Raw genomic sequence first — 14,418 nt, 5'->3', positions numbered from 1 at the left:
TAAAATTTACAGGAAGTTCTACTTGAAGAGGATTGAAGGAAGAGTCAGTTCTTAGTAGAACAGAAAGATGGAGAGCAACACGTACAGTGTGAGTATTAAGATATCAAATTAGTTTGTCATTGTTATGTTGATAATCACAATATCATCTTCCTGGATTTTTCTTGTCTTTTTAATTCTTTTTTCACTTTGATTTTATTTACTTTAAGGGATAGCTAACAACAATATTGAAAATAGTTGAATAGTTAGTGTTGGAGAGGTAATCTATTCATGTTTTCCCTTCTAATCTTTCATCATGGTAGTATTCAGTTTCTTCTTTATGTTAAGAACATAGTCATGATGGATGGCAATATCTTCTATATGGCATTTGCCTTGTACAAAAATTTGAGAAATACATTCTATATTTTGTTTATAGTATCTATAAAACATTCTTTTCCCAATTTTAAAGTTGTGAAATAAATTCAGAAGATTTATTTAAGGACTACATTTCCAAAATTAGCCATAACTAGTGATATTATTTAGTGGATCTCTCATTTTTAAGAAAGAGAAATGAATTTTTTTTCAAGTATTAGTTATTCACTAACAGTCATATTTGTATATATAAATGGTACCTTACTGCAAAATTGTATAAAATATACACATTACACATTTATTTGTTAAAGATAAAAACTTGAGGAGTAACTTTTTCCCCAAATAGAACAATAAGTATTATCTTTGTAGTTTTTGTCTTTTTTTTTTTTTTTTTTTGGTGCTGAGTACCAAACAGCCTTTCACCTGTTAGTGAATACTCTACTACTGAACTAAATCCCCAGTCCTATCTCAGATTCTTACTTGCATTATATGGTCAAAATAAATGTTGGTCTTCTGTCTTTTGATGAAAACTCTGTAAAACACTTAAATTTAATTATGAAAAATGTGTACTTTTATGACTTGCAGCTTAATGAGAATTTTGGAGATGTTCTCTGTTTGTATTTTGCCCGTGAACTTCATCTTATTTTCACACTGAGAGAATTGTAATTTAATGCTAGATTTGGAGATACATTTTTTTTAATGAAGAAAGATAAAAATCAATCATCAGAGAAGAGATTGAGATAATAGAGAATAAAGTATTGAAAAGAAGAGCTACAGGGCTGGGTTGTGGGCTCAGTGGTAGAGCGCGCTCGCCTAGCATATGCAAGGCCCTGGGTTCGATCCTCAGCACCACATAAATAAAATAAAGATATTATGTCCAACTACAACTAAAAAAATAAGTATTAAAAAAAAAAGAAAAGAAGAGCTACATACCTGCAAATCCAATGGAGAGTGTAGATTAAATCCACATTAAGTCCAGTTTCACTATTTGCAAAATGTTTGATGTTTGAAAGGTTCAAAGAAAACCCACCAAAACTTATAAATAGTTACTTAGGTAGAGTTTATCAAAGGGATTAAAATTAACATCCTAAATTTATAACAATCAAGTTTTAAGTGATACCAACTGAGCTCCAGTAATGTACATTGATTTTGCTCCTAACTCCATCCTCCCCTTCATGTTGTTGTTATCACAAATTAGAACAAATTATTAATTAAAATTTTTTCTAATCAGTTATACATGACAGCATATGATCTTTGATTCATTGTACACAAATAGAACACAATTTTTCACTTCTCTGGTTGTACATGAAGTAGAGTCACACCATTTGTACAATCCTACATGTACCTAGGGTAATGATGTCCATCTCATTCCTTTTCTTGTCTTGATAACACATAGGATATACTTAAGTGTGGTTAAAAGACTATTATAGCCAACAGACTTTATACATTTCTACATTTTTAAAATTCACAGTTAATTAGCATTGCCATTTGTGGTGTTTTGTGCTTAAATATGTATCATCATTATAATTGCAAACAGGTCTCATTAAAAATTATACAAAACTGGTTTTGAGGAAATCTTGAACCATGGCAATATAGATATGAAGAGTAACAGTGAAATGAATTTGCTCAATTATAACTATTCTTAGCGCTCGCCTATCGAGGGCGGGACCCGGGTTCGATCCTCAGCACCACATAAAAATAAAGGCATTGTGTTGTGTCCACATACACCTAAAAAAAAAAATTATATATATATATATATATATATAAAACTATTTTTATTGAGCTGACTCTAGAGTGTGAGTTATGTTACTTGCAAAATATTGTTATAAAGATCCACAAAGACAATTAAGTAAGATGTCAGTCTTGAGGCTGGCGTTGTGACTCTGCAGTAGAGCACTCACCTGACATGTGTGAGGCACTGGTTTCGATCCTCAGCAACACATAGAAATAAATAAAGGTATTGTGTCCACCTAAAACATATATATATATATTTTCTTTAGAATGAGCTGGGACTGGGAGTAGGCTAGGTGTTCTCTGATGGTTAAATTACATGTTTCCTAAATGCAATAAGGAAGGGTCATACTTGGAAACATTTTACATAAACTGCTTCTCTGGGAATTCACTGGTATCTTGAATGACTTGCATCTTAGACTTTCACATTGTTTTCTTCCTGGACATTTTAATGGTCATTCTTAGGGAAGCAGAATTGGAAGAAGGGAAGCATTTGTTCTTCTTTCACATTTTCCAAAAGATACATTAAAAAGTCAACACATTTTAAAAGAGGATATATTTATAGCTTGGTATGGCTGTGCATACTTTTTTTTTTTTTTTAAGAGAGAGGTGTGAGAGAGGGAGAGAGAATTTTAATATTCATTGTTTGGTTTTCAGCAGACACACATCTTTATTTGTATGTGGTGCTGAGGATCGAACCTGGGCCGCACACATGCCAGGCAACCGCGAAACCGATTGAGCCACATCCCCAGCCCCGGCTGTGCATACTTGTAATCCAGCTACTCAGGAAGCTGAGGCAGGAGAATCAAAAGTTCAAGGCCAGCCTGGGTAGCTTGGTGTAAGACCTTGTTCCAAAATAAGAAATAAAAAGGGCTATAGGTGTACCTCACTGATATATAGAGCACCACCTGTGGGTTCAATTCCTAGTGTGTGTGTGGGGGGGGGGTGGGTATTTATATAACAATTTTAAGATGGTTTTGAAAAGATATTAGAGGAATTACCACAAAAACCAAGATATGGGACACAGAAATTAGTCAAAAAGTGATCTTTTTAAAAAAAGATCATATATATATATAATTTTTTAGATGTGGTTGGACATAATATCTTTTATTTTATTTTATTTTTTATGTGGTGCTGAGCATTGAACCCAGGCCCCTGCACGTGCTAGGCGAGCACTCTACCACTGAGCCACAACCCCATCCCGATCTTTTTTTTTTAATGTGTTCATTTCTTTAACAACCAAGAACGAGGCCCCTGTATTCTCTGCTCAATCCAGCTCCCCACCAAGTCTCCCTGGTACAGATCCAGGCTTAATCTATTTATTTAATTTAATAATTAGAATTCAACATTTAAGACCAGGAATTACTTTTTTTTCATTTCAAAAATCATAAGCTATTCTACCTCTGTTATTTCTGTACTTCCTGATTATGCCAATTTTATTATTATTAAAGTATCTTCTCATTGTTGCTTATTTAAAATGATCTGTATACCTGTGAATCTCCCAATAATATAGAAATCAAGGATAGAAACTTGATGGAAATTAAGGATAAAGTTTAAAAGTGTTTGTTGGTGTTGTTACTAGCAATTTTACTTCAACAAAACCATTTTTTCTTGGAGTGTGTGTGTGGGGGGGTGGTTAGCCAGAAATTGAACTCAGGGGCACTGGACGACTGAGCCACATCCCCAGCCCTATTTTGTATTTTATATAGAGACAGGGTCTCACTGAGTTGCTTAGCACCTCGCTTTTTGCTGAGGCTGGCTTTGATCCTCCTGCCTCATGGCCTCCCGAGCCACTGGGATTACAGGTGTGTGCCACTGCTCCTGGTGACAAAACCATTTTAACATAGCCAAATAAACTGATTGTGAAATTTTGTCCAAATTGACTGATTAGACAGATCCAGAGGTTCAGAATCAAGAGGAGACATCAAGAAGAGAGGTTCAGAATCAATGAGGAGACATGAATATAATACATACTATGAAAAAGATAACCTTATATCATTATCTACCCATTGGATTTTAGTTTAGGTCCAAGAGGGGATAAGGAAGGAATACAGATTCAGGATTTTTTTTTTTTTTTTTATGGTACTGGGGATCAAACCCAGGCCTCCCACATGCTAAGTGAGCACTCTCCCACTGAGTTAAATCTCTAGCCCTTTTAATTTTTAATTTTGAGACAGGGTCTCTCAATGTTGTGGAGGCTGGCCTTGAACTTGTGATCATTATGCCTCAGCCTGCTAAGTAACTGGGATTACAGGCATGGACTACAGTGTCCATTTGATAGGGATACAGATTTAGAAAACAAACCTAAAGACTTTCAAACATCCTATTTTCTAGCCCTATGTAATTCCTCAGCTTCATATGTTGAATAACATGCACATAAAGTGACCCATAAATATGATTTATATAAATTATGGGAATCAGCCATATTGTTCTTTTATTCAAGCATTCTTCCTCTAATAAAACAACTTATGAGTTAATAAGTAACATTTATTTTCTAGAAATATGTAGTAGCTCTTCATGACTCATTTATTCATTTGAATTGCTCAAATAGCTGGTATATGACAATTCTGGGACTGCCCTCATAGAACTTACATTGTAGTGAAGGAAATGACAAATTCTAAGAAAAATATAGCAATGCAAGGGGATAGAAAATAGGACAGGAGGGGAGAAATTTACTTACTCTAGTGTAGTCAAGGATAGACTCTTTAAGGTGAATCTGATAGGAAACCAGAATGATGATAAAGAGTTAGCCATAAGAAGATCTGGAGAATTCGTGTTGCATATAGAGGGAGTGACATATGTAAAGGTCATAGACAAGGGTCTTTCAAAGTTGCAGAGACTGGCCTTGAACTCAAGCCTTCTGCTAAAGGTTTAGCAGATTAAAGCAGGGGTCAGCATGCTCTTGTGTAAAGAGCCAGAAAGTAACTACTTTAGACTTTGTGGACCATATGGTTTGGTTCACAAGTATTCAGCAGCTCTAATATGATATTATTAAAGCAGCCATAGATAGTACATAAGTAAATGATCATGACTATATTAAAGTGAAACCTTATTTATAAAAAGAGGCAGACTTGACAGCAAAAGCACAAGCCATAAGAAGAAAAATGAATAAATGGGGCTTATCAAAATGAAAAGCTTTTGCTCTGCAAAAACCCTGTAGGAGCTGGGACAGTTGTGCACACCTGTAATCCCAGTGACTCAGGAGGCTGAGGCAGGAGACTAACATGTTCAAAACCAGCCTCAGCAATCTAGAAGGGCCCTAAGCAACTTAGTGAGACTGTGCATTTCAAAAAATAAAAAGGGATGGGATGTGGCTCAGTGAATAAGGACCACGGGGTTCAATCCCTGATGCTAAAAACAAAAATAATAAGCACACAGAAAAAGCCCTTGTGTGGATGACTATGAAAAGGGTCTTCTTGGAAAAGACAAGCAGCAGAAAGAATATTTGCAAACCACATATCCAAAGGACTTGTGTATAGAAAATATAAAGCATTCTCAAAACTCAGCAGTAAACTGTGATCAAACTAGTGTGGTACCAGCATACGGACAGACATATGAAATACAAGAATAGAACTGAGAGTTCAGAAATAAACCCCCTGTGTTGTGATAGTTATGGATAACTTGACCTTCATATTATTTCCCAATCCCCTGTGTAAATTTTTGAGTGTCAAGACCATTTAATGGAGAATAGTCTTTTTAATAAATTGTATAGGGGCAGGTTGATTGGACCCTTACTTCACATTATATAAAAAAATTAATTAAAAATGAATCAAATATCTAGATGTAAGAGCTAAAATCGTAAAACTCTTAGGAAAAAAAATATAGATATAAACCTTTGTGATATTAGATTAGGTGGTTGTTCCTTAGGGAAAAAAGCATGAGCAACAAATGGAAAAATAGATATATTGGACATAATCATAACTAAAAACTTTCTTCTTCCAAAGACACCATCAAGAAAGTGAGAAGAAAACCCACCGAATGGGAGATAATTGTATTAAATCATGTATCTGATAAGGGACTTGTATCGGGGCTGGGGATGTGGCTCAAGCGGTAGTGCGCTCGCCTGGCCTGCGTGCGGCCCGGGTTCGATCCTCAGCACCACATACCAACAAAGATGTTGTGTCCGCCGAGAACTAAAAAATAAATATTAAGAATTCTCTCTCTCTCTCTCTCTCTCTCTCTCTCTCTCTCTCTCTCTCTCTCTCTCTCTTAAAAAAAAAAATTCTCTCTCTCTCTCTCTCCTCTCTCTCTCTCTCACTCTCTCTTTAAAAAAAAAAGGAACTTGTATCTAGAATATATAAAGGACTATTACAATTCAATAATAAAAATACAAACAACACAATTAAAAATAGATGGTTAATCAGTCAGTGATTAAGCCTCCCATTTACCAGGGATGCTTACATTTGATCCTGGCAGCCCTGGATCAAAGGCTTGGGGGAAGCCTTGGCACAATGACATAATCCCAACTTCCTGGTGGAGTTTCATCTCCTAATTTTATTTTTCTGATTATAAAAAGTGTATGTGCTCACTGTGTGAATCTTCTTGAACACAAAAATCACAAAGACGAAAACTTTGAAACATTTTTCTGATTCTGCTATGTGGATAGATATACTATCAAAATTATGATATAGAAACTTCTAGCCTTTGTTTTCTATTCTTGTGCATATTTGAACATAATTGGAATAATTTTTTTGCAGATAAAAAAATAAAATTAAAATAGACAGGGCCAAGAATAGAACTCAGTAGTAGAGCACTTGCCTAGTATGTATAAGGCCTATGGTTCATCCCTTGGCACCATTGAAGGGGAAAAAAAGGACATTTTTTAGAAGAAGATATAAAAATGGCCAATAAATACATGAAAAGATGTTCAATGTTACTAGCTGGCAAGGAAATCAAATTGCATTCACTGTAAAATGCACTTCAAATTCACTAGATTTTTCTATAACTGAAAAACTGAAAATCCAGACATTAACAAGTGTTGGCAAGGATATGGAGAAATTGATCCTGGTATGATGGTGCATTCCTGTAACCCAGCTACTCAGCAAGCTGTGGCCAGAGTATCACAAGTTCAAACCCAGCCTTCACAACTTAGTGAGACTGTCTCAAAACAAAAAGTAAAAAGGGGTGGAGTTGTAGCTCCATGGTTTAGACCCCTGAATTCAATCCCCAGTACTAGGGGGGAAACAAACAAACAAACAAAACTTGGATTCAGGTGCTCATTGCAGGATCATTCATAATTTTGGAAAACATTCATCAACTTATAATCAGATAAGTAAAATATGGTATATCCATACCATGAAGTATTATTGAGAAATAAAAAATGAAATACTGTTATATGTACAACATGAATGAATCTTGAAAATATTCTGAGGGTCTGGGGATGTGGCTCAAGCAGTATCGAGCTCTCCTGGCATGCGTGCGGCCCCGGTTCGATCCTCAGCACCACATACAAACAAAGATGTTGTGTCCGCCGAATACTGAAACATAAATATTAAAATTCTCTCTCTCTCTCCCTCTCTCTTTAATAAAAAAAAAAAAGAAAAGAAAATATTCTGAGTAAAAGAAGCCAGTGACAAAAAAACTGCACATTAATGTGCTTTCACTTTTATGAAAAGTCAATAATAGGCAAATGCATGAAGATGAAAGGTAGAGGTGATTAAACAACTTTGAATACACTACAACCTATCACAATATACACTTTAGAGAATGAATTATATAGTATGTGAGTTTAGAGAGGGGCTGGAGCTGTGGCTGTGGCTCAGCGATAGAGTGCTTGCCTTGCTCGTGCGAGACCCTGGGTTCAATCCTCAGCACCACATAAAAATAAATAAAGATATTGTCTCCAGCTACAACTAAAAAATAAATATTTAAAAATAAGTAAATAAGTCTCAATAGAGCTGTTATTAAAAACACAAAATGTTTTAAAAAATGATAATCATTATAACAATAAATAAAGATATTGTGCCCATCTACAACTAAAAAAATAAAAACATTTAAAAAAAGAGTCAAAAAAGATGAGCAGATATTTCACTATGAGGATATACAGATACAAATAAGCACATGAAAAGTTGCCTGGCATTTTTAGCCATCAGGGAAATACAAATTAAAACCACAATGATTTGGGCATGGTGGCATATGTCAATTCCAGCTACTTGGAAGGGTGAGGCAGGAAGATCATAAGTTCAAGCAAGGCCAGTTTGAGCAACTTAGTGAAACCCTGTCAAACTTTTAAAAATGGGACTGGTGGTGCAGCTCAGTGGTAGCATGGCAAAAAATAAGACCACCAAATATCACTTTGTATTTTTTTTAAATTTTTTTAGTTGTAGTTGGACACAATACCTTTATTTTATTCATTTATTTGTATTCTGGGTGCTGAGGATCGAACCCAGGGTCTCGCACACGCAAGGCGAGCGCTCTACCTCTGAGCCCATCACTTTGTATTTTATCAGAATGGCTAAAATAAAAAATATCAGTTACAGGCGAGAATACAGGAAACTAGATCATTTATACATTAATATTGAAAATATAAAATGGTACAGTTTTAAACATGTTTAGTAAACGTGATGGCACTTTCTTATAAAAATAAGCATATGACTCAGCAATTGCATTCTTGGACATTTATCCCAGAGAAAGAAAAACATAATCATGGGCTAGGGATGAAGCTCAGGAGTACAGTGCTTGCCTAACATGTGTGAGACCCTAGGTTCAATCTACAATAGCAGAGGTAAGAAAAAACAAACACACAGGCATACAAAAAACAACACATAGCCAGGCACCATGGTTCACCCCTGTAATTCCAGCAACTCAGGAGTCTGAGGCAGGAGGTTCACAGGTTCAAACCAGCCTCAGCAATTTAGCTAGGCCCTAAACAACTCAGTGAGAACCTATCTCAAAACCCAATAAAAAATAAAAGGTGGGGTAGCTGGGGATGGAGCTTAGTGGTTAAGCACCCTTGGGTTTAGTTCCTATACAAAAACAAACCAACAAACAAAAACCAACATGAATGTTTATAGGTTCATTTGTCATGGCCCAAACTGTAAGCATCCTATTTAACAGCTGAATGGTTAAACAAACTGGGTACATCATACTATAAAGTACTACTCAGAAAAAAAAAAAAAGAAAGAAAAACAAATGGACAATTGATATACCTAACAACTTGAATGGATTCCAAAGGAATTATGCTGAATGAAAGGAGCCAATCTCAAATACTGTATGATCCCATTTGTATAATATATGTAAAATAACAAAATTGACATAGTGGTTGCTAGTGATTGGGTTTCAGGGAGAGATGACTGACTAATAAAGGAAACATGATCGATTCTTCTGATGCTACATTCCATATCTTGATTATGGCAATATGAATCTACATGTGATAAAAAAAAAACAAACCAGGTTTGGTGGCACATGCCTGTAATCCCAGCTACTCCTTTGGCAGGAAGATTGCAAGTTCCAGGCCAACCTGGGCAACTTGGCAAAACATTACATCTAAAAAAAGATTGGAGCATAATTTAGCATTGGAGCACTTGCTGAGCAGGCTTGAAGCACTGGAAAAAACCCCAGTAATTGGAAAAAAAAAATTGCAAAGAACTGAATAACATACATACTCAAATGAATGCATGTAAAACTTAAAATCTGAATTCAAGATGGGTGGATTACATCAACACCATTTCCTGTTTGTGATATTGTACCATTAAACAAGATACTGCCATTAGGGAAACTAGGTGAATATATTAGACTGTATTACTTGTTTTTACAACTGATTGTGGATTCACAATTATCTCAAAAAGAGAATATAAAACTACAGGCTGCATTTGACCCATGGACCATTGTATGCCTGATGGATTAAAAAACAGGAAGGAGGAGTTGTGGTATAGCAGAAAGAGTTGTAGGAAATGCTACTAGAGAAACAGCCTTGAGCCAGATCACATTGAACTTAAAGTTCATGAAGAGCTGTTTTAATTTTTTTATTCTACATATGATAGAAGGTCACTCCAGAGGTTTTGACAGGGGAGAAATAAGATCAAATTTATGTTTCTAAGAGATCACTTTTGCTGTTGGTTAGAGAATGGACCACATGAGAGCATACAAAGGCAGAGAAATCAGTTATCATTTGAATCCAAGGTAGAGATAATGTGGTGCTGGGAAGTGTGGTAGTAACTGGGCTAGGAGAAACAGTTGGATTCAGTTGCTGATGAATTGGGGAGGGGATAAAGGGAATACAGAAATCAAAACCAGTTCCTGTTTTTGGTTTAAGCCATCTTGAGATGGGAAAATTGGGGGGAGAAGCAGTTGGGGCAAGAGCTTGGAGCACTCTTAAGTTTGAGATTCCTATTAGCCATTGTGGTGTAGACATCAAGTCTGCAGCTCAGAGATAAGGTCTAGGTTGGAGACTCAGATTTGATATGGATAATAATTAAAGGCACAGGCCTTGAGGAAAACCCAGGGAGTGAGTGTTAAAGAAAAGTATTTTGAGGATTGAAACTTGAGGACACAGCAACATTCAGAAATGCTGAGAAAATATAGTGAGAATGTAGAAACTAGAATTAGGCACAGTGGCACATGTCTATAATCCCAGCTACTTAGGAAGCTAAGGCAGGAAGCTCAATTCAGGGTCAGGGATTGGGGATATAGCTCAGTTGGTAGAGTGCTTGCCTTGTATGCACAAGGCCCTGGGTTCAATCCTCAGTACCACCACAAAAAAAAAAAAAAAAAAAAAAAGTTCAAAGCCAGCCTGCATAATGCAAGACTCTCTCTGTCTCAAAATAAAAATAGAAAGGAATGAGATGAGGCTCAGTGGTAGAGCATCCCTGGGTTTCAATCCCCGGTACTGAAAAAAAAAAAAAAAAACAGGACAGATTGGTGTATCAAATACCAGGAAAATTAAACATGGAGGGAGTGGTCAGTTTTACCAGATATAATTTTTTGCATAAAAACAGTACAGAACTGACCATCTGGTAAATTGAAGTTTCTTGACCTTGAGTGGAGCCTTCAAACAAAGGCATAGGGACAAAGCCAAAAGACACAGGGCATGTATTAAACAGAAAGAATTTTGCTTTAAATGGGAACACAGGGCTAGTTCAGTGGTAGAGTATTTGCCTGTCATGCTTGAGGCCTGGGCTCAATCCTCAGCATGGCAAAATAAATAAATAAATAGAAGCACACATATGGGGTTCTCATCTTGAGTAGTGCATAAACCAAGAGAATTATTTATTTAATGGCCATGAAGGAGTCTGTTCATTGTAAGAATTTTTTTAATGGGCTAGGGTTTTGGCACAGTGGTACAGCTATCGCCTAGCACGGGCAGGGTGCTGGGTTCCATCCTCAGCACCACATAAAAATAAAGGTATTGTGTCCAACTACAACTAAAAAAAGATGTTTTTTAAATAATTTTTTTAAAAAAATGTACACCTTGATACCCATCACACTGGCTAAGAAAGAATTTTGCCAGGCATAGTAGCTCAGCTACTAGGGAGGCTGAAGCAGGAAGCTCATAAACTCAAGGCCAACCTCAACAATTTAGGGAGACCCTGTCTCAAAAATAAACTAGAAGAGTAAGGGATGTAGCTCAGTGATAAGAGTGCTTGCCTAGTGTGTCTGAGGCCCTAGGTTCAATACCTACTACCACTAAGAATAGAATAGAATCTTACAGGAATTAAGGATTCCCCCTAGCCTTATCACTATCCCAGAAGTAAACACTTTTCTGCCCTGCGGCAATAAATTGATTTGGGAAGTAAAGCTCTGCAGAGCAGTGCTAAGGGTTTGCTTCAGTTTATATCCTAACTTTAACTTGAAATTAGTTAGCACAGTGTGGACTTTTCTCTAGCTATGTTTATTTAATTAGTAAGTATAGGCAAGAAGAGTAAGTAGAGCTGGATTTAACCAAGGGTTGGAATTTTACTATGGAATATAACAGGAGGGAAGGAAGTGCCAGGTAATTTCAAGTTTATGCAAGGCAGTCTTGGAGTTGATCAATCAGAGAATTTAAATTGGTTGAAGTGAAAAGTCAAAACAGAAGGAAAGTGATGAGGCAACGAAAAATTGATAGACTTGATAATTTAGAGACTGCCTTTTTTGTTGTTGTTGTTGTTTGTTGTTACCAGGGATTGAACCCAGGGGTGCTTAATCATTGAGCCAGCTCTTTTTTATTTTTTATTTAGAGACAGGGTCTTGCTAAGTTGCTTAAGGCCTTGCTAAGTTGCTGAGGCTGGCTTTGAAATTGTGATCCTGAGCTGCTGGGATTATAGGCGTGGGCCACCATGCCCATCAGACTGTGTTCTATCAAATTTTTGTAGAAGCCAGGCATGGTGATTCAAGCCTGTAATCCCAGAGATTCCAGAGACTCAGGCCCAGGCAATTTAGCAAGATCCTGTCTCAAAAGTAAAAAGGACTGGGGATGAACTTAGTGGTAAAGTGACCCTGGGTTCAATCCCGATACCAAAAAAAAAAAAAAAAAAAAAATCTTGGGAGAGAAAGTGATGGGTGGTTAGTATGAGAGGCACTGTGAATGACCACTGATGGTAGTATTTATTATTTAAAGCAGTCAGTTTGAGTGTGAGTAGAGGTGTGGGAAGGGTACATTTTTATTAATGACTAAGGCTAGGGTATTGCCATGGAGATAAGACAGATGATTGGAAATAAGTGGACAAGAAAGTGAGAGGCCAGTGTACTGGACAAACTGTCTCCATGAAGTTGACAGTGGGAGTGGTTTAAAACCAAGAGAATGAGTCAAGTTTTAAAATCTTCAGGAAATGAGAGGAAGTGACCCAGGGGATCAGCACATGATTGTAATATCCTGATGGCTTGAACTTCAAAGGAGTTGAGTTTTTGAGGGGACTAACAGATGAGAAACGTTTGAGATAGGCAATGAGGAGCTTCAGAAGAGTGGCAAATGACATGCTGAACCTGCTCTGTGATACTCTTGAGATGAGTGAGCTACTCTTAACTTGAAAGATGAGGAAGGGATTCATGGGGAAAGTGGCATTTTCGGTAGATTTTGAAAGATAAAAAGAATTTCCAGGGAAATAAACTTGGAAAGATAATTACAGGCAGGGGAAATGCTGTTACCAAAGCAGGAGCTGTTGTGTCCCACCCACGACTGGTGCCTTCAGGAATCCGCCTCCAAGGGCCTGTTGCTATGGAGCTAATACCGTCCTTGGTATTGCAAGATCTATTTGGCAGTAGGCCGCCAGGTGGCGGTGTATGTCTTTATGGCACCTCTCCCGGTACTGGGTGTTTCTCTGTCCAAGAGAAAAGAGAAAAAAATTCAAAAATTAGCCTTAGGATAGCTGAGGTAAGACTGGTGCCAAGCAGATTGCTGTATATAATTAGGCCCAGGAGGTAAAGCCCTCGGGAGAGGAGAGTAAATTTGAAAAAAATTGGAGAGGAGATCAGGAAGAAAGTAAAAGGAAAGGCAGTGGCTGGAATCAAGGGTACAGGTGGGCTTTTAAGAATTAAGAGACCAACTCTGCTCCTGACGCCCCAAGTTTTGCTCTCCCGGAAGAACTAGCAAATCAGTAAAGATACCCCTGGAACGAGGTGGCTAGTCTCGAATTAGAATTACTCTAACCCACTGTAAGTGAATTCCCCAGAGAAGCTATGTGCTGAATTGATCTGAGGTTCTAAAGAAAACAATCTCAATGTGGAGGACCAATTCAGATGCCCATGGAGACTGTGGGAATCACTAGGAGAAAAACATCTTGGAAAAGTTCTAAGACCTAGAATGGTTTCCAGAGGAGAACCCACAAATGATTCACTAACAAACACAGGCCTTCTGAGGTGGTCAAACAGGTTGCTTCCATCAGTATTGAACCAGGAGTTGAGGACAAAATCACCAATGCAGATGCTTAAATCAACTATTTTAAGAAATTATTCATTGTTTAAAGCAGCAGCAGCAGCTAAAAGGAGGAACCAAAGAGAAAGGAAGAGACTTGTAGTCTTGTGGTATAGGGTGGGGAAGAGGCACCCAGGCATCACTGAAAAAAAGCAACCATCTTCAACACTTTTTTTTTCTCTGTTTACTCCCAAAATAACTTTGAAAACTATGTAACCCCCTTACACATCAGGACATCGAGGAATAAAATATGTTTAAGTTGCTTCTAGGGATTAACTTTTGCTATCTAGTATACAGAAAACATGCATTCAGGGCCACTGCTAGCCTTTCCAGTGCTTTTGTGCAAATTAGGAAAAGGTGCTGCTGTAGGGAAAAACAGGTTTTCTAAGGATGTGCCCTTATACAAAGAAACAAGTGCTGAGTTCTCTGGCTAGGGAGCAGCCCCTGACCAATACAAGCTGTATTTTTCCTCTGTCTACTCTAAGACATACACAGAAAGGTTTCAGCCT

General features: G+C 37.1%; 1 protein-coding gene and 1 non-coding gene across 4 annotated transcripts in view; both read left to right on the top strand.

The window, feature by feature from the left end:
- Slc2a3 (solute carrier family 2 member 3) overlaps positions 1 to 14,418 on the top strand; it is an 86,682-nt gene that overhangs the window by 2,124 nt on the left and 70,140 nt on the right. For 2 of the 3 annotated variants that reach the window (XM_078015287.1, XM_078015286.1), the window contains one exon: positions 13 to 88. In XM_078015287.1, the coding sequence (XP_077871413.1) occupies positions 68 to 88 (21 nt within the window). In that variant the 5' untranslated portion in view covers positions 13 to 67. Of the gene's footprint in view, positions 1 to 12; positions 89 to 14,418 lie in introns of those variants that run through there. The other variant, XM_078015285.1, reaches the window with a different exon arrangement.
- Trnat-ugu (transfer RNA threonine (anticodon UGU)) lies at positions 10,701 to 10,773 on the top strand. Its single transcript has one exon. It is a non-coding gene; the product is annotated as a tRNA-Thr (tRNA).

This window comes from Ictidomys tridecemlineatus, chromosome 6, assembly GCF_052094955.1.
Source record: "Ictidomys tridecemlineatus isolate mIctTri1 chromosome 6, mIctTri1.hap1, whole genome shotgun sequence".
Classification (NCBI taxonomy): domain Eukaryota; kingdom Metazoa; phylum Chordata; class Mammalia; order Rodentia; family Sciuridae; genus Ictidomys; species Ictidomys tridecemlineatus.
This window is presented reverse-complemented; position numbering and strand designations above follow the sequence as displayed.